At 37.4% G+C, this 22,028-nt stretch overlaps 2 protein-coding genes across 5 annotated transcripts; one reads left to right on the plus strand and one right to left on the minus strand.

Annotated features, from left to right (window-relative positions):
* Positions 1-1,476: 1,476 nt before the first annotated feature.
* On the minus strand, positions 1,477-14,326 carry suv39h1b (SUV39H1 histone lysine methyltransferase b). Of its 3 annotated transcripts, none has more exons than XM_053625228.1 (7): positions 14,123-14,326; positions 9,146-9,371; positions 8,419-8,594; positions 6,977-7,630; positions 6,359-6,505; positions 5,672-5,801; positions 1,477-3,490 (listed from the first exon to the last, which is right to left on the minus strand). In XM_053625228.1, exons 2-7 carry the CDS (start codon positions 9,222-9,224, stop codon positions 3,357-3,359), a joined length of 1,320 nt encoding a protein of 439 aa, XP_053481203.1. In that variant the 5' UTR covers positions 9,225-9,371; positions 14,123-14,326; the 3' UTR covers positions 1,477-3,356. The 3 variants fall into 3 exon arrangements, with proteins under 3 accessions (XP_053481203.1, XP_053481204.1, XP_053481205.1); XM_053625229.1 differs by lacking the exon at positions 14,123-14,326 and adding an exon at positions 11,710-11,971; XM_053625230.1 differs by lacking the exons at positions 9,146-9,371; positions 14,123-14,326 and adding an exon at positions 12,021-12,201.
* On the plus strand, positions 13,579-22,012 carry tmem9 (transmembrane protein 9). Of its 2 annotated transcripts, XM_053625237.1 has the most exons (7): positions 13,579-13,822; positions 14,145-14,246; positions 16,853-16,947; positions 17,721-17,829; positions 19,230-19,361; positions 19,738-19,894; positions 21,883-22,012. In XM_053625237.1, exons 2-6 carry the CDS (start codon positions 14,163-14,165, stop codon positions 19,861-19,863), a joined length of 546 nt encoding a protein of 181 aa, XP_053481212.1. In that variant the 5' UTR covers positions 13,579-13,822; positions 14,145-14,162; the 3' UTR covers positions 19,864-19,894; positions 21,883-22,012. The 2 variants fall into 2 exon arrangements, with proteins under 2 accessions (XP_053481212.1, XP_053481211.1); XM_053625236.1 differs by lacking the exon at positions 21,883-22,012 and having other exon boundaries at positions 13,582-13,822; positions 19,738-21,292.
* The last annotated feature ends 16 nt before the right edge of the window (positions 22,013-22,028 follow it).

Raw genomic sequence — 22,028 nt, forward strand, 5'->3', positions numbered from 1 at the left:
GTAGAGTCAGAAGTGGGTCAGAGGTGCATCTACAGGCATCTGTGAACATTTTCATGCAGGCAACACTGTCCACCAGAAACACTTTGCATTAAATGAATGCACCATGCAATATTGCAGTGAGATATCTGATACTTTGAATTAATAAATTATTGAAATTCACTAAGAATGATGAATAATATAGACACATTGGCAAACCGTTAACTGCAGCATTTTAAAGAAAGTTTAAGGTAGACAGGGTTTCCCATGTAGCCTTAAAGCAACTGTCGGTCATATCAAGATAATTTACTAGGCACTCAAAGCGCTTTACATTGTATGGGGGAAATCTCCTTAACCACCACCAGTGGCTGTATGGCAGTAATATTTATTACACATACTGAATCATGAATCACTTTGTGACTTTGTTTAAAGGTCTGTAAATGCCTATGCACATGTATATAATGGTATCCTAGTGATCATAATCTGCTTTTGATGTACAACCCCTGGCAAAAAATTATGAAATCACCGCACTTAAACAGAAAAAACAGCTATATTAATATACAATGAAAATAGTTTGAAAACCCCCTTTTTAAAATAAGATTATATAAACCTTGACTTGAAATTTTAGGCTAGCTAGCTTAGTTCACCTGAAACAATTTGGTGATAACCAACACTTTCCTGGCCCATCTTATTTTAATAGCTGTTGTTTTAATATGGCATGAATAAGTAAGTAATTAAACAATTAAGCAGCAGCATACCTGAGGTGGATACTCTTGTATAGTTTCTTCTTCACTGTGCAAATATGCATACACACTCGCTGCTGATGCTTAAATACATAAACAAATTGGCAGTTTTTTTTTTTTTGTTTTTTTGTTTTCTAAAAAAAAAGGTGGTCAGTTATATTTTGCAGGGCTTTGCTACAATTCCTTCCTCCAAGCATGTCCTTTTCAGACAGTCTATTAATCTATAATCAGTAGACATTTAAGCTAAAGTGGTGTTTGAAAAATATCTTAAACAGTGTTTCTTCATGCTTTGGTAGCTTAAGTTTACTGATGAAAGTTTAAATATTTTAAAACTATTATAATTTATTAACTTCACTTTAATAACTGTATAATGCATGATGAACACACTTGTGCTGTATATAAAACCAGATTACCTGTAATTCTGAAAATATGGGAATGTTAAATATAAAACACAAAACAAAAAGAAAAGCCCTTCTGCTAGATGGAATCCCCCCCATCAAGAGTGCTATTACCGACACAATGTCTTATATTCATGAAGACAAGCAAATGTTCTTGTAGGGAGACTTTCAGACATGACCCAAGCCTCTGATATCAATCCAAAAGGTCACACATTGCTCTGAAGTCATCATATCGAGTTACAGAGCAACTCGCCGCTCTCATCAACCAAGATCTTATATTGTCTGGCTGTGCTTTCTGTAAGGAAAACTTTACCCTTCATACCACCACTATTTGACTTGAAATGTATAAAAGGACCCCTAATGTTAGCAGTCACTGTAAAAGGTCAACCATTATATTATCCCAAACATTTTTTTACTACTCTGTGCAACAATGTTCTATAAATGTGCTAGCATTATTCTAATTATCAGAAAATTACATTTTAAGTTTGTTTTTTATTTCACATTATTTTACCTGTTGTACAGCCTTCCAAACAGCAGAGGACATTTATTCTGATAATACATAATAACAAAAACAAATGTGGTAAATTGAACTGAATGTATGGTTAGAGGCTTCATCATGAATCACTATAACATAGCAGGCATCACTTCAAGACTACATTATTTGAAATGTAGATCATTTGTTACTGAAAGCAGGCTCTGCCCCTGGACAATAGTGTCATAGTCAGACCATACATGGGTGAAATAACAGACACCAAAACCAACATTAAGAGCACAATGTTCAATTTGTATAGTTTCGTAAATTTGCAAAAGTATAAATTTTCTCATACAGTATGTGCACCAACTTGTCAGTTGGTAGCCTTTTTTTCTTTTATAGCTTCTATAGCTATCCAGTACATGTGTCAACAGTACAGGAAGATAAAATTGATATAATCAAAAAGGATATGAAACATATGCCCTGATGTTAAACAGCATCAAAATCAAAACACCACATAAGGGAATATTTTTAGTAAGAAGCTCCTGGTGGGCCAACAACTTTAATTTTTTTTTAAATTTAATTTATTATTATTATTATTACATATAAATGTTTTCCCCTGTAATGTCAACAGTCTGTATATCACAGGTTATTGCTACAACATAGAATCATTAACACTGACTGGGCAGTGGTGGCTCAATGGTTAAGGCTCTGGGTTACTGATCAGTAGGTCGAGGGTTCAAGCCACAGTACCGTCAAGCTGCCCTGAGCAAGGCCCTTAACCCTCTCCGCTCCAGAAGCGGCGTATCATGGCTGACCCTGCGCTCTGACCCCGACCTCCTAACAAGCAGGGATATGTGAAAAAAAAAAAGAATTTCACTGTGCTGTATTGTATATGTGACCAATAAAGTCTTATTATTATTTGGAAAAATATAATTTAAACAGTACAGTCAGAATGTCACTAAGCAATCATCTGCACAATCTGCGCTCTGCTAAAATTCAAGTGATGATTTAAAAAAAAAATCATCACTCATGCGTGTGGAAAAATAATTTTTCCAATGTAACATTCACAAAAAGCACATATCTGGCAATACAGTTTTGCCCCCTGTTGGCAGGTTAATGAAATCAAAGCTGCACCCAAGGTTTTCCAGACAGATTACACCAAACTTAAAAAGATTTAACATAATCCTCAGTGGGTTTGATAACTGTCCTTTATATTTTAATACTAATGCACTTGCCTGACACACAACTATTATATAAGAAAAATAAAAGCCTTCTCATAAAAATAACTAAACTATAAAAATTTCAGTTAAAAAAAGGATAAACACAATTTCTTGCCAAACTCATGATGATCCATATCTTTGACTTTTGATTTTAAAAAAGCATTTACAAAGAACTGTATATTTTTTCACATATGTAATGTAGTGAAATGTGAACTCGCAGCATCATGCCAAATGTCAGGGAAGAAAACTGCAAAAAAAAGTTACAGTTCTACAGAAGTGTGTTTCTCCTTTTGAGCCCATAAAGTTATTGGGAATTAGCTGAGGAATAGAATCAGAGGACTGAAACACACATCTCTAATCTAACCAGGCCTTTTATGTAGAAAATTCATTAAATAAAAATACTGTGACATAGCAGTACACATTTCGAGAGTAATCAAGGATAATGATTTGTAAAATTTTGTTTGAGATTCCACTATTAGCCTTTACAGCCATTATTATTTTAGCGACAATTTGGCATGACAAACTCCTCCAGTCCCTGGGTTATCTAAAATAGATATTTTCGACATGTTGGCACACCACATTTACATTCTACACGCATGCGTTTCTTAGGAGAACCTGGAAGTCCCGTTAAACTGAAATTAGAGTCCATCTTTGTGCTTTCTGCATCTACTGGATCAACTGGAAAAAGAAAAAGAAGCAAGGGTTTAAAAATGTTACTGACAAAACATTCTTTCCATCTCTCCAACACATGCATAAACAAACATTTACACTGATCAGCCATAACATTAAAATCACCTGCCTAATATTGTGTAGGTTCCCCTTGTGCCGCCAAACATCTCTGACCCGTCGAGGCATGGATTCCACAAGACCTCTGAAGGTGCGCTATGATATCTGGCACCAAGACATTAACGGCCTCTGTGGATTGGACTTGTTTTTCCAGCAAATCCCACAGATGCTTAATCAGATTTGGAGGCCAAGTCAACACCTTGCACACATTGTCAGGTTCTTCAAACCATTCCTGAACAGTTTTAGCATTGTGGCAGGGCGCATTATACTGCTGAAAGAGGCCACTGCCATTAAGGAATAATGTTGCCACGAAGGGGTGTACTTGCAATACAGTGTTTAGGTAGGTGGTACATGTCAAAGTAACATCCACAGTAATGCCAATCCCAAGGTTTCACAGCAGAACATTGCCCAGTGCATCACACTGCCTCCACTGGTCTGCCTTCAACCCATAGTGCATCCTGGTGCCAACTCTTCCCCAGGTGAGTGTTGCACACACACACACGGTCATCCACATGATGTAAAAGAAAACGTAATTCATCAGACCAGGCCACCTTCTTCCATTGCTCCATGGTCCAGTTCTGATGCCCATTGTAGGCTATTCAGCCCCAGTGTTTGCACCGTGTTCTGATACCTTTCATAGCCAACATGAACTTTTTCAGCAATTTGTGTTACAGTAGCTCTTCTGTGGGATCGGACCAGGTGGGCTAGCCTCCGCTCCTCGTGTGCGTCAATGAGCCTTGGGTGCCCATGGCCCTGTCACTGGTTCTCTGGTAGTCCTTCCTTGGACCACTTTTGGTAGGTACTAACCACTGCATACCGGGAACACCCCCGAGACCTGCTGTTTTGGAGATGCTCTGACCCAGTCGTCTAACCATCACAAGTCACTCAGATCCTTACGCTTGCCCATTTTCATGCTTCCAACACGTCAGCTTAAGAGCTGATGCCTAATATATCCCACTTCTTGACAGGTGCCATTGTAACGAGATAATCAATTTTATTCATGTCACCAGTCAGTGGTTTTAATGTTATGGCTGATTGGTGTATATTTATAGTATATAAACTTCTTTAAATTGGCCATTCCAGGTTCTAAATGCTTACAGTGTGGTCCTTCCACACAATTGGGAGACAAAAATAAGTTTTCTGTGGCCTCCTTGCCTTAGCATTTGGCAATCATCTTTATCAGATGATTATTATTTTTCTCACTCATTCCTTTACAAAACAGCTTTTTGCTCAATTTAAAGCTATAACACCCTATAACAGAGGTAGTGTCTGGGGTGTTGGGTTAGAATTGTCAAGGGGGAAAAAAACACATGTGTGGCAAACACCAGCTCAGATAAATTTAACATCATGCCCAACATCAGGCACAAAAAAAGTCTGACTAAGCAGTGAGAGAAAGAGTAAAAGCAGGGGTCTTCAATCTTATCCCCAAAGGGCCGGTGTGACTACAGACTTTCATTACAGCCAAAATGGAGGCACACTTAATAGTTGATTGGAAACTAAGATGAATGATTAAACAAGTGGAATCAGGTGTGGCTCCTGCTTGGTTGGAATGAAAACCTGCAGCCACACCAGCCCTTTGCAGATAAGACTGAAGACTCCTGAGTAAGAGTGAGAAAGTGTAAACAAAAGCAGACATGAGTCAGAATGTCAGAGTCAATTTTTTTGTGCTTTTTTTTCCTTCTTCAAAAAACTAGTTGAATTTGTGAAATTGCAATTGCACGAAATTATTTTGCACACTCTTTCGCAGTGATGTTTGTTGGTAAATGAGACCTTTTAGCTGTGCTCATATTCAACGCATGTGAATTGAAGAGAGCTTTGGCCGAATATGCTTTGTGATGATGTCACATGATGCGTCTTGGCCCAAATCTGCTGAAAATCTACTGTAATTTTGAAAAATTGCAAGCTCCTCTGAATATTGCAGAGGTTCCTTGATTTTGTGCTCATTTCTGCAATCGCAAAATCATGGACTGACTGATATCTTGCATTCTATAGATTTAAACATGGAGAGAATTTAGGTTAGAGAAATCCAAGCTTGAAACCTAAAACACAAAAAACCTTAAAGGGAACACTTACTCCGCATGTTGTAGTCAAAGGTTAGCTCCTCCCCTTGTTTAATGGCACGAGTGGCAAAGAAAGCTATCCGTGGCAGTCTCTCGTCCAAGTTTTCTATAAAGACGTTATACACCTGAAGATTCGGATCACACTACAGAAAGAAAAAAAAAAGGTTTAGTCTTCATAGTGTTGTTTGTCGGTCACTGTGGCTTAATGAAAACTAAGTGATAAAAAAACCCATTAAAAGTATAGCAGCATGCACTGTTGCTTACCGTATAAAATACATGAACACTTAAATAATTATACCTTAAATTAAACTCTAAATTGGATAAATGTAATCACAAACACTGACTAAAATCATACTTTCATGTAGGCATGTCACACTAAAACCCAAGAACAGTGGTGCTTCCAGATTCTGTTTCCTCTCTCTCATTAAAAAAAAAACACAGGATGTTAATTAAGGGTAAATTAGTAAATCAGCAAGTTCATCGACTAACAGTGAAACAAAGCTAAATTAGTCATCTTCAAACCCAATATTTCCAACTTCTTACCATGCGATCTATAATACTCTTGTTGCAGATACAGCAATATCTAAACTGGAAAAATAACCTACGTACATTTTTTGATTACACTGACAATCGTAAGTTGTGAAGGAGGAACAAATACCTCAGCTGTTCCACAATGCGGGAAAACAACTGTCACACTTACACTGTGATTGACGAAGTGGGAAATGTTGCCATAGTGAGCTGCATCCACTGTATATTCATCATCCACATAATCCAGGTCAAACAGGTAGGTGGCGCCTTCTTTATCGTAGACATGCCCTCGCCTTTCTGCTTCTTCTGTAGTGATGATCTGAGTTACGCAGTTACATAGACAGGCTCTTAGAGAGATTCATTTACTGTAACAACCTGACAGAAGTTGGTTAGTAGTAAGTCATTCACACAAGCAAGCTACAATCCTAGCAAGTCGATCCTGTTGCTTGTAGACTGTCTCTTGTTGGTGTGCGCTGTCTGTTTTTTTTCCTTATATGAGATGGTAGTTGCCAAAAAGTATACAATCTACTGTACAATTCATACACATGTGTGTGTTATCTTGTGGAAGATTATGAGACTGTGGGTTTTCTTCCACTTTTGAAACTCGAATGCAGTTAATTGGGAAATAAATCCAGGTAGGAACTGTAGTTGTATTGTGAACTAGAAACATTTCCATCTAATTCAAATTTGTGGTTGGGTATATGACAAAATAAGCAGTATATATTTAAGCATGGCCAAACTGAATGAATGAAAGAAAACACACACACAAACACAAGCTATAGCCCATTACCTCTCCTACATACTCCATGACGAAGGTGTTCTTGCGGATGCGCTCCATGGTCCGTACCCCCCAGCCCCTGCCGTTGTCTGTCCTAAAGATGCACAGTGAATACTGAATGCCCCTCTGCACCACCCTGTTGGGGCAGTCGGGCCCGCAGCAACACCGCCTGTTGCATTCGTAGATAGGTAATCCAGGCCGAATACGCACTTGTCCAGAGTCGTTGTAGGCAAACTTGTGCTGCGAGGCTCCGGCACAGCAGCCCTCCAGAGGACTATTCAGGCAGTCTGTACACTCACAGCCAACAGCCACCTCATTAAGAGAAATACCGTCGCCCACCTTATAATCGGTAATGTAGGTGAAGTTCTTTGGAGGACCCTCCATGTCTACCAGGTTTTCCACATAGATGCGACCTTTGTCTGAGCCCAGGCTGTTCAGATGATTCTCCCAGAGTTTGAGGGTTTGCCTAAGCTTTGCTCGCTGCACAAGATTAGATACAATGGAAGCATCCAGTTTCTTGGGAACATTGCGCTTCTTTAACCGCACCATCTCACGCATCAAATCCTCCCAGAACTGGTTAAGCAGATCAGTGCACTTTAGGTTCTTCCGTGGCTCCCACGAGTTCATAGACTCCGGATAGCCCTTCCATTTTACCAAGTACAGATCCTGTGTGCGAGACAAAATCCCCTTTTAGACATACACTTTTACACAGAAATTCAACAGTTTGGAAGGGGAGGAATCATAGTCGAAGTCTGGGGAAGACTGACGATAGAGTCGACTGGGTTTGGATCTCACTCCAAACAGGTGACAAATTAAAGGAGAAACTGGTGGCTGTATTCACTTATCTACTTAAAGGGAAGTGTCACTGCAAATCAATACAAAGTTTTTCTGACTCATCACTTTCATCTTATGATGAAACATTTCTATCCTATAGGGAGAGCCTTCTTCCATGTCCCGACCCACAGGGCACGAGGGCTCACTGAATGGTTTCAGGAATATGAAAATGATATAAATCATATGCCCTGGCCTTCACAGTAACCAAATTACAACACAGTTGAACAACCATGCAAGACTTTTTTGAAGGATATGTTCAAAAGAATTTGCACATAAAAGAATCCATAGAAAGGTGCAGTGGCTTGTGGTGGATCAACACCTCACTAAGAACCTTTGTGTTGTGTTTTTTTCTTTATCTTGTCACCCATGTATAACATTTTATTACATGTTGCAAGTATGGAAGTTGCAAAGCCAGAACATCACTGGTAAAGCTGATAACTGTTCTTAATTTTGAATATACAATACTAAGAAACTGTTAAAGGAAAACATTTAAAATGAAACTTTAGCATCAGTGAAAAGTAGCATCTAGTCCTTGTCTTCTCAATTTAGACCTTGAGGAGTTCTGCTATAAAATAAAGAGAAACCAATAACTCATTGGTTTAACTGTCTGTTACTCTTACCTGTGTTTCTTGTCTTTTCTCATCAGTGATAACGTTTCTTTTGTAGTTACAAAGGTATTCCACTTCATAGTCACACAGGTTGTTCTTGTTGACGCCCAGTTCTTGGCATTTGACCCATTCCTCTCGGCAAACCACTTCCAGTTGGTCAAAAGTAGCAAGACATGCTACTTTGCACTCTTTAAAATAAGAAGGAATTTAATGTTCACTCACCGGCAACTTTCATACAAGTGAGAAAAGAAGCTCTTGCTCTTTTGTTTTTAGGAACTAATAGCAAAATCTCTTGCTGTTGCATTATCCCTTATGTTTGTAATCGTTTAATTTTTTTCTCTTTTTAAACTCCATTGTAAGAATCATTAGCCAGTTATATAAGAATTAGTTAAGTAGTGGTAAGGGCAAAGTAAAATACATAATTGACACACACACACATACATTTTATATATATATATATATATATATATATATATATATATATATATATATATATATATATATATGTGTCAAAGTGCATGCTCCTGCAATCAGAAAGAGGTTGCACAAATTTGGATGGGAGGCATGACAGGAAAAAGCCTTTGCAAGACTACAGTTTGCCAATGAGATATATGGCAAAGGCTTTTTGGAATAATGTGCTCTGGACAGATGAATCAAAGATAAGAGTTGTTTGGCCACAGTAAAAGCAGACATATTTGGCGCAGACCAAAGACAACTTTTCAGGAAAAGCACCTCATACCAACTGTGAAGCACGGTGGTGGAAATGTTATGGTTTGGGGTTGCTTCGCTGCCTCAGGGACTGGACAGCTTGCATTCATTGATTCAACTATGAATTCTGCATCATATCAAAGATTGCTTGAAGATAATGTGAGGCCATCTGTCCAAAAGTTGAAGTTGACCCAAAAGTAGACCTTTCAACAGGATAATGATCCTAAGCACACTAGCAAACCCACCAAGGAATGGCTCTAAAAGAAGAAATGGAGAGTTATGGAATGACCTACTTAAAGTCTGGATTTGAATCCCACTGAAATGTTGTGGGGGGATTTGAAATGAGCAGTACATGCAAGAAAACCCTCAAACATCTTGCAACTGAAATAATACTGCATGGAAGAGTGGTCAAAAATTCCAGCAAGCCTGGTGGACAATAATGCAAACCGCCTATGAGAAGTTTTTCTACTAAAGGGGTAATACTAGCTTTTGAGGCCAAGGGTGTACTTACGTTTTCCACAGAAGAATATTACATCTATTGATATTTCTGTTGAATAAATGATTGAAACAGCTAATGTTCCTTGTGGTTTTGTTCAAGTATATCAACTTTATTAATAGGCACTGTTTCAAAGTTTATCAAATGTTTGTTTGTACAACTATGTCAAAATCGAGCATTTTTGGCCGCAACTATCACGAAAAACCCTCTGGAATCCTGTACGGAGTGATATGAGCTTGTTGGACATCTCATTCCAAAACCATGGGCATTAATATGGAACCCCTTAGTAAGAGGTGCAACAGAGGATATGTGATTTTTATGCGCTACATGCTTCAGCCCGTTCTGGATAAGATTGTACACCCCGCGATATAAGAATTCTGGTATATAGTAGAGAGTAGTAGATGTATAAAAATAACTAATATGAATATATGCAGTGGTATGTGTAAACAATTATGTGGTTATACCCGCGTTCACACTGCCACGATTTGGTCGTCTAAGGCAAATTTTGTGAATCCTAAAAGATTCCTATAATCCTTGGCCAAAATCTGTAATCTTTGATTGCTAGTTTTACATGTTCCCCAACAGCCGATTAATGGCCGTTGCGATCAGATGTTTCCTCTGATTAAATTCTGTCAGAAGATTTGAGGCACAGTCCTGTAGTGTAGCTTCTCATACTCCGTACGAGTCTTCTTGTATGCGTTTTGACTGTCGTACAGTCTGACATTAATGACAAATGAGATTGACATTAATGACAACTACAGCGGGGATCATGTTCGCACAGTCTGACAAGCAACAGTCGCAAACGACTATTAAACATCGCACAGAGTGCACCCGGCTTTAGTAAAATATAGCGTGCAGTCTATACATTTCTCTCTCTCTCTCATATACATTTTTACTCATTTAGATAATCCAAAGTGCCTTACAACTGAGAGACAATTGACCATGATACCACCGCACTATACACAACAGTACATGACACAATGTTCAATGTACATTTCATGTCTGACTAGTGCTATTCTGTGGTACAGAGCATTAAGAGCCAACACTAATTCATCCTCAGTGTAGTGTAATAGGATGAATACAGGTATACTGGGACAGTATAAATTGAGAGCATTTCTTTTCTGGCCTGATAAGTGAAAGTCAAACCTTACGTTACTAAGGCCTTGCAGTGGAACGGTTGATATAAATAGCATGACTTACTTCATGTAACGCAATATAAAAGGGTGTGGTAAGTGTTAAACAGGCACCTTACGTTAGAAAGATGTTTTGATGGACAGTTGTTTTTTTTAAATGGTTGTAAACTTAGAATCATGCATACATGCATAAGATGTATATATGACACGAACATTACTCTGATATACTCTTGCCCTCTTATAACTCAACCCTAACAATGATATTTTAATTGCAAAGTAAAATGGCACCAAAGGAGACAGGCAGAACTGAAAGGAGGAAGTGAAAGATAGAGAGAGAGAGAGAGAGAGAGAGAGAGAGAGAGAAGTAGTAATACTAAAAAGTAGTAGGAGTAGTAATAGTAATATGCAGATATTTTCTCTTATTGTCTATTGTGTCTGAATAATTTCATATAGTTAAAAATTATTGTTTTAATTCCAGTTATGCTGCTACTGCAAGAAATAAATTGTAATGTGTTACCTTTTAATTACCTCTTAATATGTAGGCATTTTCACTCAGTCTCTTTTCATACAATATAATCTTTTTTCAGCCTGTCAGTTTTGACAAAAGGGTAATTAATGCTCCTTTAGAATAAAAAACATTTTCCTTTCATATGTAAACAGTCAACACGTTGAGGATTTCGGGAAAGCATCATGTGTTGTGGGAGTACCGTTTTATTAATGGCAAAATAAATAAATACATAAAAAGCTTAGAAATATTTGAAATTGAAAAACTCACACTCCTGTTTTACAAGGTTAGTCACATCATTGGTTACTTTAATCAAGGACAGGGAAGTTTGTTAGCTCGATATCTACAATCCCAGCAGAAAACACAAGCTTGAACCAGCTAACTGGCTAAGAACCAAGAAACGAGGACTTGTGAAATGTTACAGAGATCTAACCTTCTCACTGATCCCACTTTATACTCACTTCATATCACACGGACAGTCTGCCGTTACACAACTGTTCAATAAATCCACCAGGGTTACTTTAAATGGAAGTGTGTGGGTCTGGTACTCCAGCACAGTAACCGATACTACTGAGCCCCAACACCATGTTATACCGCAGTCTGGGACTGCAACATTAAAGGACCCCACTTTACCTAACAATCCTGTCAAAATGGCGCCTTAGCTTATACGATACCTTGAAACGGATTTTTTTTTTTTCGCCAGTTTTTCTGGTTAGTTTAAAAATATATACGCAACTATAGTTTTGGAAATTTAAAGAAAACTAATTCTTACCTTTCAAATTTTGCGCCATCTTCTTACTACCGCCAAAATTGTAAAGTTAAAACCTCACGCGACGATTGGCTCGTGGCGCCCGTGACTGACAGTTTGACCAACCAATAGAATTTGAGAATAGAAATATGATACGTGACGTATAAGCGGGAAGAAATTTTGTGCTTTTTATTTGGATAAAAAAAAATGCACAGTTTCAAAACGATCAGCATGACTGTTCTGAAACCATTCAAAACCACAACCTACTTCTTTCTTTGGCCAATTTTAATGAAGTGTTATTTGGAATTGGTCAATGTTATTACTCAGTAAAAACTGCTACAATATTATTTACCTCTTAGTTGGTTCACTTTACACATTTTCTCCTGTACTAACTGGTGTGCCTTGCAGCAGGACCTCTCCCTCATTCACTCTCGTACCTGGCTGCAAAATTAATAGTCCACATCCAGTAGCGTTTTTTTTTTTAGAATCATTTCCAAATAACGCTGTGGACTCCTCTGACCACAATGCTGAAGGGTATGATTTGTCTTACTTTAAAATATCTGCTCTCTATAGATGCTTGACAACAGCTTCTACTCTTCCTCCTTCTGTCCACATATCTACTGATCCTCTTTTTCCTTTCTTAAAATAAGGTAAGATAATACTTTATTAATCCCCAGATGGAGAAATTAGGGTGTCACAGCAGCAGCCAAAAAAGAAAAAAAAAGAAAAGAAAGAAGAATTAAAAGAGATAGTAAGGAGAACAATACAGGGATATATAAAGAGTATATACAGGATGTATAAATATGTATAAAAGCGCAACCTCTATACACATTATATATATATCTATATGTATCTACACACACACACACACACGAGCAGTATATACAGCAAGCAACAATGAGCAGTCCCACTATACAAGTAGCCCTTGTACATATCGCATATGTACAATACTATATACATATTGCAGCTGTACAGTATAATTCGTGTAGACATATAAGACAAGCTTTGAAGCAGAGATGTGACATGTGAGCAGTGCAAAAAGTACAGTATGGTACCCATATGAAAACAGTGTAGCAGCGTATTTGTAGTGTAGTCAAAAGTAGGTCTACCTGCCCTTGGCTATAATATCACGGAAGGGAACATAAGGAGCATCAAATCTTTTATTATTAAGATGAGAACAGAACATAATCAAAATGTATGGATAATATTGATATACTGTCTATAAAATGTTGGTCAAACGTAGTCTTATTATAATTTGGGTAGGTTAACCTGCAATCCTGTCTAATGTCAGCCTTAGATTCTATGATACCTTAAAACGGAAAGTGTAAAGGGAAATCTTCAGTATTTCTAGTTGGATGAAAGTGTATATGTAAACTACAGTTTTGGAAAGTTTAAGGCAACAAACTGTTACCGTTAAATCCACCATCTTCCTACTACTGCAGTTAAAAACACACCAGCTGCCCATGACTGAAACTTTCACCAACCAATAGAATTCGAGTATAGAAACACGACACATGTGACGTAAAAGCGTGGATAAAAGTCCTTCAGGAAGTGTTGTTATTTTGTTGTTGCTGTTGTTGTTGTTGTTGTTGTTGTTAACTAAAACAAAATCATTATACTTCTTTATAAGATTAATCATAATCTTATTAAGAAGTAACAAACAACTGAGGCCAAGCAGTATAATTATTTGGGTTTAAATGCCGCCAGTTTCTTTTATTTTGAAGAATAACGGTTATAGTGCTTCTTTATTTTGGTGCGTTATTGCGTAACTTCACATAGCGAGTGCTGTTCACTGTCCCATGGTTCAGGCTCGCTGGCTGGCGGAGGTGAGTCTGTCTAGTGTACACATCTTGTCCGCTTTTAATATTAAAATATTGCATTAGGTTTGTTTTGTATTTCGGAAGTTAGTTAGTTAGTTAGCTAACTGTGGAAATAGAGACGAGCTTGTAGCTCGGTGTTAGCTTACTAGCGTAATTTAGGTCCGAGGTCTTTTTTTTTTGGCACTTTATGACATTCTGGGTTAATAATGCATTTTTACTTGCCTATTTTGCAATAATTGTAAAACCATTTTACATGCCTAAATTACAATATGCAAGAATTAAGATATATATAATTATACATTGTACCTCGAATGTGTTTTCATTGCAGAAGTAAAGTGGAGCAGTGATGTTGGTCAGTATACAGCAGCTTGGGCCGGCGGTTTCAGTGCTGCTGCTCTGTGAGGCGATGTGTTTTGCACACGCAGATAAGGTACAGTTCCTTCAGCGAACAGTGACGGACTTCTCTCCTTTATATTTAGCGGTTACTATTTCAGACTATACTCTGGGGCACTAAAGTTCATAGACGTTATTATCAGGGGTGGCAGTTATACAGGCTTGCACATTACTTCCTGTTAATAAATATGTTAAAGGGGATTATTTTGGACGGATGTGGAATGAAACACATCATCAACACCATCACACAGAATCAGAGGCAGACTTTGTACAAGGCAAATCTGCCAATGCAAATACAAATAAGATATACTGTAAATTATATATAGTCAAAAGTTTTCACCAGACTGTTGCCGCTAAGTTAGTTACAGTTACATTTATATAGTGCTTTTCTAGACATTCAAAGCGCTTTACATTGTATGAGGGAAATCTCCTCAACCACCACCAGTGTGTAACATGCACCTGGATGATGCGACGGCAGAACGCCCACCACACACCAGATATTGATGGAGAGGAGAGGAAAGTGATGTAGCCAATTCAGGGATGGAGATTATTAGGGGGCCATGATAGAGATGGGAGGCCAATGGGGGAATTTTCCCAGGACACCGGGGTATGTACTACCTCTACTCTTTATGAGAAGTGTCCTGGGATTTTTAATAACCACAGAGAGTCAGGACCTCGGTTTAACGTCTCATCTGAAAAATGGTTTTTACAGTATAGTGTCCCCGTCACTATACTGGGGCATTAGGACCCACACAGATCACATGATGAGCTCTCCATTCTGGCCTCACTAATACCACTTCCAGCAGCAACCTTAGTTTTCCCCAGGAGGTCTCCCATCCTGGTAATAGCCAGGCTCAACCCTGCTTAGCTTCAGTGGGAAACCAGGTGAGAGCTGCCGAGAGATATGGCTCTGAAAGCACATAATTGAATAGAATGTCTTGCATGTTGTAGCATTAAGATTTGCCGGCACTGGAACTATGGAGCCCAAAACATGTTCCAGCATGACAGTGCCCCACAAAGTGATCACACAAAGTAATCTTCATGACATGGTTTGCTATGGTTGAGGTGGAAGAACTTGAGTAGCCTGCACAGAGCCCTGAAACAACCCCACTGAACACTTTTAGAATGAACTGGAACGTCGACTGCGCCCCAGACCTCCTCGCCCAGCATCAGTGCCTGACCTCACTAATTCTCTAGTGGCTGAATGAGCACAAATCCCCACAGCCACGCTCCAAAATCTAATAGAAAGCCTTCCTAGAAGACTTGTGGTTATTATAACAGTACAGTGAGGACTAAATCTGGAATGAGATGTTCAAAAAGCACATATGGTTGTGATGGTTGTGATTCCATGTTGTCCTGTGGTGATGCAACTTCCCGAAGACAGACAGGTATGAGGAAGGCAATCATGTGATATGCTGCTGTCATGATTTTATAGCTACTGAAAATGAAACAAAGTTATCCAAGTGGAGCAGAGAACCACAAAGACGACTATGTTTTTCAGTTCAAACCGAGAACTGCTCCACAGTGTCAGCAGACTTATATAATGCTAGCACTAGTTTCCATTCTAAAATCTGATTGGTTGTGCCATTGTAAAATACTCAGTATATACCATAAATGACTTTCGGAAATCAGGTGGGGAAAAATTAGCACACCTGGCAGTTTGGTTTTCTGAAGCACTCAGGTGTGTGTCTACATAAAGCCAAGAAGAAAGGACATCAGCCATGACTGCAGAAAAGCAATTGTTGCTGCTTATCAGTCTGGGAAGGGTTATAAGGCCATCTCTAAACAATTTGAACTTCACCATCTACAGTGAGAAGGATTGTTTACAAACGCAGGGCCTTCAAGACAGTTGACAGTCTGTCAGACTGTTTAATGCCCAGAGATATAAAGGAAAAACCCAAGAGCTACATCAGGTGACTTACAGGCTTCTGTAAGCACAAAGAATTGGTTACAACCTTTCTGTATATCATATACCATGTTTGAGGGTGCACAGTGGCTTAGTGGTTAGCACGTTCGCCTCATACACACCTTCACGGTCTGGGGTTCGAGTCCCGCCGGGGCCGTGTGTGTGGAGTTTGCATGTTCTCCCCATGCTGCGGGGGTTTCCTCTGGGTACTCCGGTTTCCTCCCCCAGTCCACCAAAGGCATGCATTGTAGGCTGATTGGAATGCCCAAAGTGTCTGTAGTGTATGAATGGGTGTGTGAATGTGTATGTGATTGTGCCCTGCGATGTACTGGTACCTTGTCCAGGGTGTACCCCGCCTTGTGCCCGATGCTTCCCCATGACCCTGAAAAGGAGTAAGTGGTAGAAGGTGGATGGATGGATATACCATGTTTGGTGTCTGGGGGAAATGTTTTTGTTTTTATATATATATATATATATATATATATATACACACACTGTGAAATGTTTGTTTATATATATATATATATATATATATATATATATATATATATATATATATATATATACACACACACACACACACACACACACTGGTATATAAGATGGTTCCACATTTGCCTATTTCTGTCACAGATTCATAATGACATTACATCAGTTCTGTCTTCAAATGTCTACAATTACATTTTGCGATATAGTCCACTGCATTTATTTTTTTGTTGTTTATGACACTGTTGCAGAGTATTGAAGATGTGTGTTGCAAATGCATTTGTCCTCCATATCGAAACATCAGTGGCCATATCTACAGCAACAGGAACGTCACCCAAAAGGACTGGTTAGTTATTATTCATCAAAGTTGCATACAGTCAAATGTGTTCATAAAAATGGGCACAGTAATATTTGTGTGCTTAAATCCTTCTCGCAGTCCATTTTAAATGAATTGAGGGTTTGTTTATATTACCTATATTTATAAGTAAAGCTGTAATTAAACCCGACTTCAGTTAAATCTGAAGATCTAAAATGAAAAATGTAGCTGTGAATAAAGTTCACATATTTCAAATGTTCCGTTTTCTATGTTAAATGTTAAAATGTAAAATGTTTGATTTTTTTATTTTATTTTTATAGGAACAGCACACTCCCATTAATGTTTATTTGCAGCAACCGTCTAAATGTACCTTTTTTCCTTGTCTTCTGTAGCCTGCTGATTTCTTTTTGATTTGGTCACTATTGCAGCATGTAATTAGATGTATTTGAGGGTAAATTGGCGCATGCTGTATGCATATGGTGTATTTTTCTACACGTCTGAAGCAAATTCATCATTTGCACTAAAATGACCACCTGTGTTTTTGTCCTATGACACTTTTATGTATTAGATACAGAATCATTCGTCATTCTGGGTGCTCAAATCTGCACTCATTGTGACGAATAAGGGCCATTATATGTGAATAATTTAAATTGAACACTTGATTCAGCTAGTTAAACTAGCAAGTGATGTGTTACAGGAATTTGTAGTCATGCTGTGTGATTGTGGATAAGACTGAGAGTCATGGACTTTCAGTACAGTCTGAGGTTGTGGTGTAGTTCTGAGCATGCTTTGTGTATTTACAGTAACTGTCTGCATATAGTGGTGCCCATGCCAGTGCCTGGTCATGATGTGGAGGCTTATTGTTTGCTTTGTGAGTGCAAGTATGAGGAGCGAAGCAGCAATACCATCAAGGTATCCTCTAGCCCCAAATATGAGACTTGACTAATGTAATGTATCGTAATGTATTCTTAATATGAATAAGAATTGAGGTTTTGACTACAATGTGCTTCTCTTCTAGATGTCTACATATTTGAGTTGTATTTTTACTGTCTGTTTTCCAGTAGGGGTGTAATGCAGTGCCTCTGGAGTCAGGTCCATAAGTATTTGGAGAGTAACACAATTTTTCTTTCCTTTTTCTCCATTTTAACTTTGCCTCTGTATGCCACACTATTGAAATGAAGCAATAAGATGTGATTGAAGTGTAGACTTTCAGCTTTAATTCAAGTAGTTTAACAAAAATATTGCACTAACCGTTTAGGAATTGCAGCCTTTTTTGGCTGCATGGAGTTCCTCCATTTTCCCAGGATCAAAAGTAATTGGACAAACCAACATAATCGTAAAAAATTAGGATTAGTTTTAATACCTGGATGCAAATTCTGTTGACAATAAAGTCTGTAACTCTGTTTTTTGTTTTGTTTTTGTTTTTTTAAGGAAAAAAAGGCTGTAATTCCAAAACAGTTAATGCAATATTTCTGTTAAACCCCTTGAATTCACACTGAAAATATATATTTTAATCACATCTTAATTGCTTCATTTCAGATCCATTGTGGTGGTGTACAGAGGCAAAATTATGAAAATTTTCACTGTCCAAATATTTATGGACTGGGCTGTATTAATCTTCTTTTTTTCCCTGAACACTACCATTATACCCCAGAAACAATAGAAAACCCAGGGCTACTGAAAAAAACATGAAGTAATTAATTTTTTAAAAATTATTTATTTTATATTTATTATTTTTCAATTCACAAGTGTAACAAAACATAGTAATTTGCATAACATATCTTTATTGATCTTGTGTAGTTCCTCAACCATGCCTACTTCACTTGAGTTCATAATTGGGTTTAACCATATGCCTTTCCTGGTAAACTTTGTGTGTAATGTGACCGAGTACGCTAAGGAACTATCTTTCAAAACAATGTTTTTCCCAAATCTGGGAACTGTTGTTTACAGTCCACAGTAATAGGCACCTAATTATAATTTATCAGATTTACTTTAGTTTTTAGATTTGTTGCATTATGGAAAACTTCCACTGGGCATGTTATCAGAATCCACCATGAAGCTGGGATGCAATGCTACTGCTAGTTAAAATGAGGTCCTTTAAACAATAAAGTGACATTCATTAAAGAATGACAAAGAAGCATGCAATTAATGTACAAGTTAATTTGTTTTAGAGTCCAGGAAGGCAGTGTTTACATCGACCTAAAACACTAATAGTGTGCCTTCTATTCATATCCGTATTTGTGTTCTGTTTAAAACACCTTTTGTTTATTCTGAATATTGTAATTGTGTTTGGTTACATCACTGCTTTCCAGGTAACCATAATCATCTACCTGTCTGTGGTCGGTGCTCTTCTACTGTACATGCTGTTCTTGCTTTTGGTGGACCCTCTGATCCGCAAACGTGATCCCTACAGACAACCACTGCAGAATGAGGATGATGCTGAGGTATAGACTTTAGCAGTATGTCTTTAGAAAACCCTACTGGTGTCACCAGATTCTTTCATACACAGCTGACATTTAAAGCAGAAGTCGGTTTTAATCCAAAACCAGAATGAGTGTAATGACATTTACAGGGACAAATGAGAACTGATTATAGATCAGTGGCGAGATGATTGATGAGGCTGGGTAATTTGTTGATTGGATATCTAGGTAAAGCGTTATATCCCACTTAAAGAGAAATGGAAATGTTCCGCTACATGAACATGGAACATGATTCATACATTTTACTACACACATTATGTGATGTTACTCCTATGTGCTGTTATTGAAGATACAGGCAGAAAGAGTCCGTTTTCAGAATTTGCTCTGTCTCGCTCTACAGAATGTGAGGGCTCCAGGCCGAGGGAACACTGTGCTGGAGCGAGTGGAAGGGGCTCAGCAGCGCTGGAAGAAACAGGTTCAAGAGCAGCGCAAGACTGTGTTCGATCGCCACAAATTGCTTAGCTAATCTCTCAGTTACAGTGACGCTCAAAGCAAAGGCAAGCTCTCCCTCCTGTGTTTCATGATTGATTGATTGATTGATTTGATAAATTTTTTTTAACAATGGGACCATATATGGCTTTTGTTCTCAGTTAGATTTTTTGCATAGCATTCTGTTTGCTATTTGAAGCTCAATTTAAATTCATGTGCATAAAATTATATTAAACTGAAATTATTAGCCTTGTTGTATAACATGGAGAATTACTTAATGGCTGTTTAGCTTAGACTTGTATTTTATATTGTGAAAAATTGACCAACTTGCAAAGTAATGTGAATTTGGGGAACACTGACATTCTCAGCTTTTCTTCTAAACAAAATCCATTGAGCAAGCACATGTAGTAATTAAGCAACATAGGATTCATGTGAATGTTACAAGCGTATGTCTTTTGCGCAGTTATATCTCCAAGTAGAAACTGCTTTTCTTCATTTAGGACCTTTTGTAGATATCAGTGACTGGGTTTTAGGATATGCAAAGATTTGCCATTCCTAATGTCATGTAAGTGGTGACTGATTTCACACCAAATATAATCTGATTGCACTGAATATTGCCAATATTCAAGATTGTTTTGCACTTCTGTACTTTGTGATGTGTTAGAGTTCTTAGGGTGGTTTTGCATTTCAGATAAAACCTATGGATTTTTGTTTGCATAATTTATCTAATATATTTTGATACCTTATTTTAACAGGTATTATTCTGCTAAGACATTCTGCTTAGCTCTGTTGGCAAGACTGCCTATATTTATTTTTTACATGTAAGCTTTATATTAAGTTACAAGTTTATTTGTTATGCCTAGCTTATAGTTAATTATTGGCAACTTTACTTGGGTACATCTAACATATCTGAGGAATTTTGCACATGCTGTTTATGGGTATACTGTTTAATTGCTGTTGTTATGTATAATTTCTGAGCCTCCTCTACCCTGTTCTTCAGTTGAAAAGGTCCACCATACACTTTGCCCCTTGAGGGAGTTCATATTTTATTTGTAGAACTCTACAACATTATTTTCCTTTTAGAACAGGTTCCAAATCAAACCTGTTTTTGATAGAATCCTTAAATATCTAATGAATCTGTGAAGATCCCATTTGTTTTCTAAGAGTGTAGGACCCCCAGTCATAATGGTATGATGATGTGTAGTTCTGCCGTCCTTGATATACTTGTACCAATGCCTTGTTTCTGTGACGGTGGAATGAATTGTGCATGATGACAGTAATTATGTTCTCTTCAGTATGTACCCATTAAAAATGGTTGCTGAGTGTAGGTGCAAGGGAGATGTACCCGATAAACATGAGTTTAATAAACTTGAGTGTATGTCACTGTTCTATTTCAGGAAATATATTTCCATATGTTGTATTCTACTTGCATTGAGAAATTAAATAAACACAATCTTTGAAAGTTGTATATGGATGTAGTATTTTTGCTTTTGCTACACATAATCCATTATACTGTATATCCAGTATTACAATAAATCAGATGAACTGTATAATCCAATATACAAGATAGTACAATAAATCAGTCTGCAACATATGGTTAAAGTTGTTATTGGTTCAGTTGTTATTGCACATCCTTTGCAGTATGAATATTTCTAACTGTAACAAAAAGATCCTAGTAACTTCATGACAAAGTTATTGATGCAATATTAATAACTCCCTTCTTCAGTTGTAGCTTATAAACATTTACAGCCAATGTCTGCTAGGTGTCACAGTATTTCTCTCTCTGTCTTATTTATATATATATATATATATATATATATATATATATATATATATATATATATATATATATATATATATATATATAATATTATATTATATATATATATTATATTATATATTATATTATATATATTATATATTATATTATATTATATATATATAATATATATATTATATATTATATTATATATATATTATATATTTATATATATATATTATATATATATATATATATATATATATATATATAAATAATCTTGTCTTTCATCTCCAGTACTGCTGCCTGGGCAGCTGAAGCTCCCTGACTGCTGTTTCCTCCTCTTCCTGTGTCCCCACCCAGAAAGCATGCTCCCACCACCCTCTTCCTCAGCCCCAAGCATGGACAGTCAATGCTTTTCTATATATAAACCTGACACAAGC

Source organism: Ictalurus furcatus, chromosome 5 (assembly GCF_023375685.1).
Source record: "Ictalurus furcatus strain D&B chromosome 5, Billie_1.0, whole genome shotgun sequence".
In the NCBI taxonomy this organism is placed as follows: Eukaryota; Metazoa; Chordata; class Actinopteri; order Siluriformes; family Ictaluridae; genus Ictalurus; species Ictalurus furcatus.

Excerpts from the sequence above, each read along its gene's own strand:
- suv39h1b (XM_053625228.1), bottom strand. The coding sequence starts at position 9,224 with ATGAATGCAAGCTGTCCAGTCCCTGAGGCAGCGAAGCAACCCCAAACC. Across the intron at positions 7,631-8,418 it reads AGAAAAGACAAGAAACACAG|GATCTGTACTTGGTAAAATG; the intron begins GTAAGAGTAACA and ends TCTCGCACACAG. Across the intron at positions 3,491-5,671 it reads CTTTGACTACAACATGCGGA|TTGATCCAGTAGATGCAGAA; the intron begins GTAAGTGTTCCC and ends TTCTTTTTCCAG.
- tmem9 (XM_053625237.1), top strand. The coding sequence starts at position 14,163 with ATGTTGGTCAGTATACAGCAGCTTGGGCCGGCGGTTTCAGTGCTGCTG. Across the intron at positions 14,247-16,852 it reads GTTTTGCACACGCAGATAAG|AGTATTGAAGATGTGTGTTG; the intron begins GTACAGTTCCTT and ends ACACTGTTGCAG. Across the intron at positions 19,362-19,737 it reads AGAATGAGGATGATGCTGAG|AATGTGAGGGCTCCAGGCCG; the intron begins GTATAGACTTTA and ends CTCGCTCTACAG.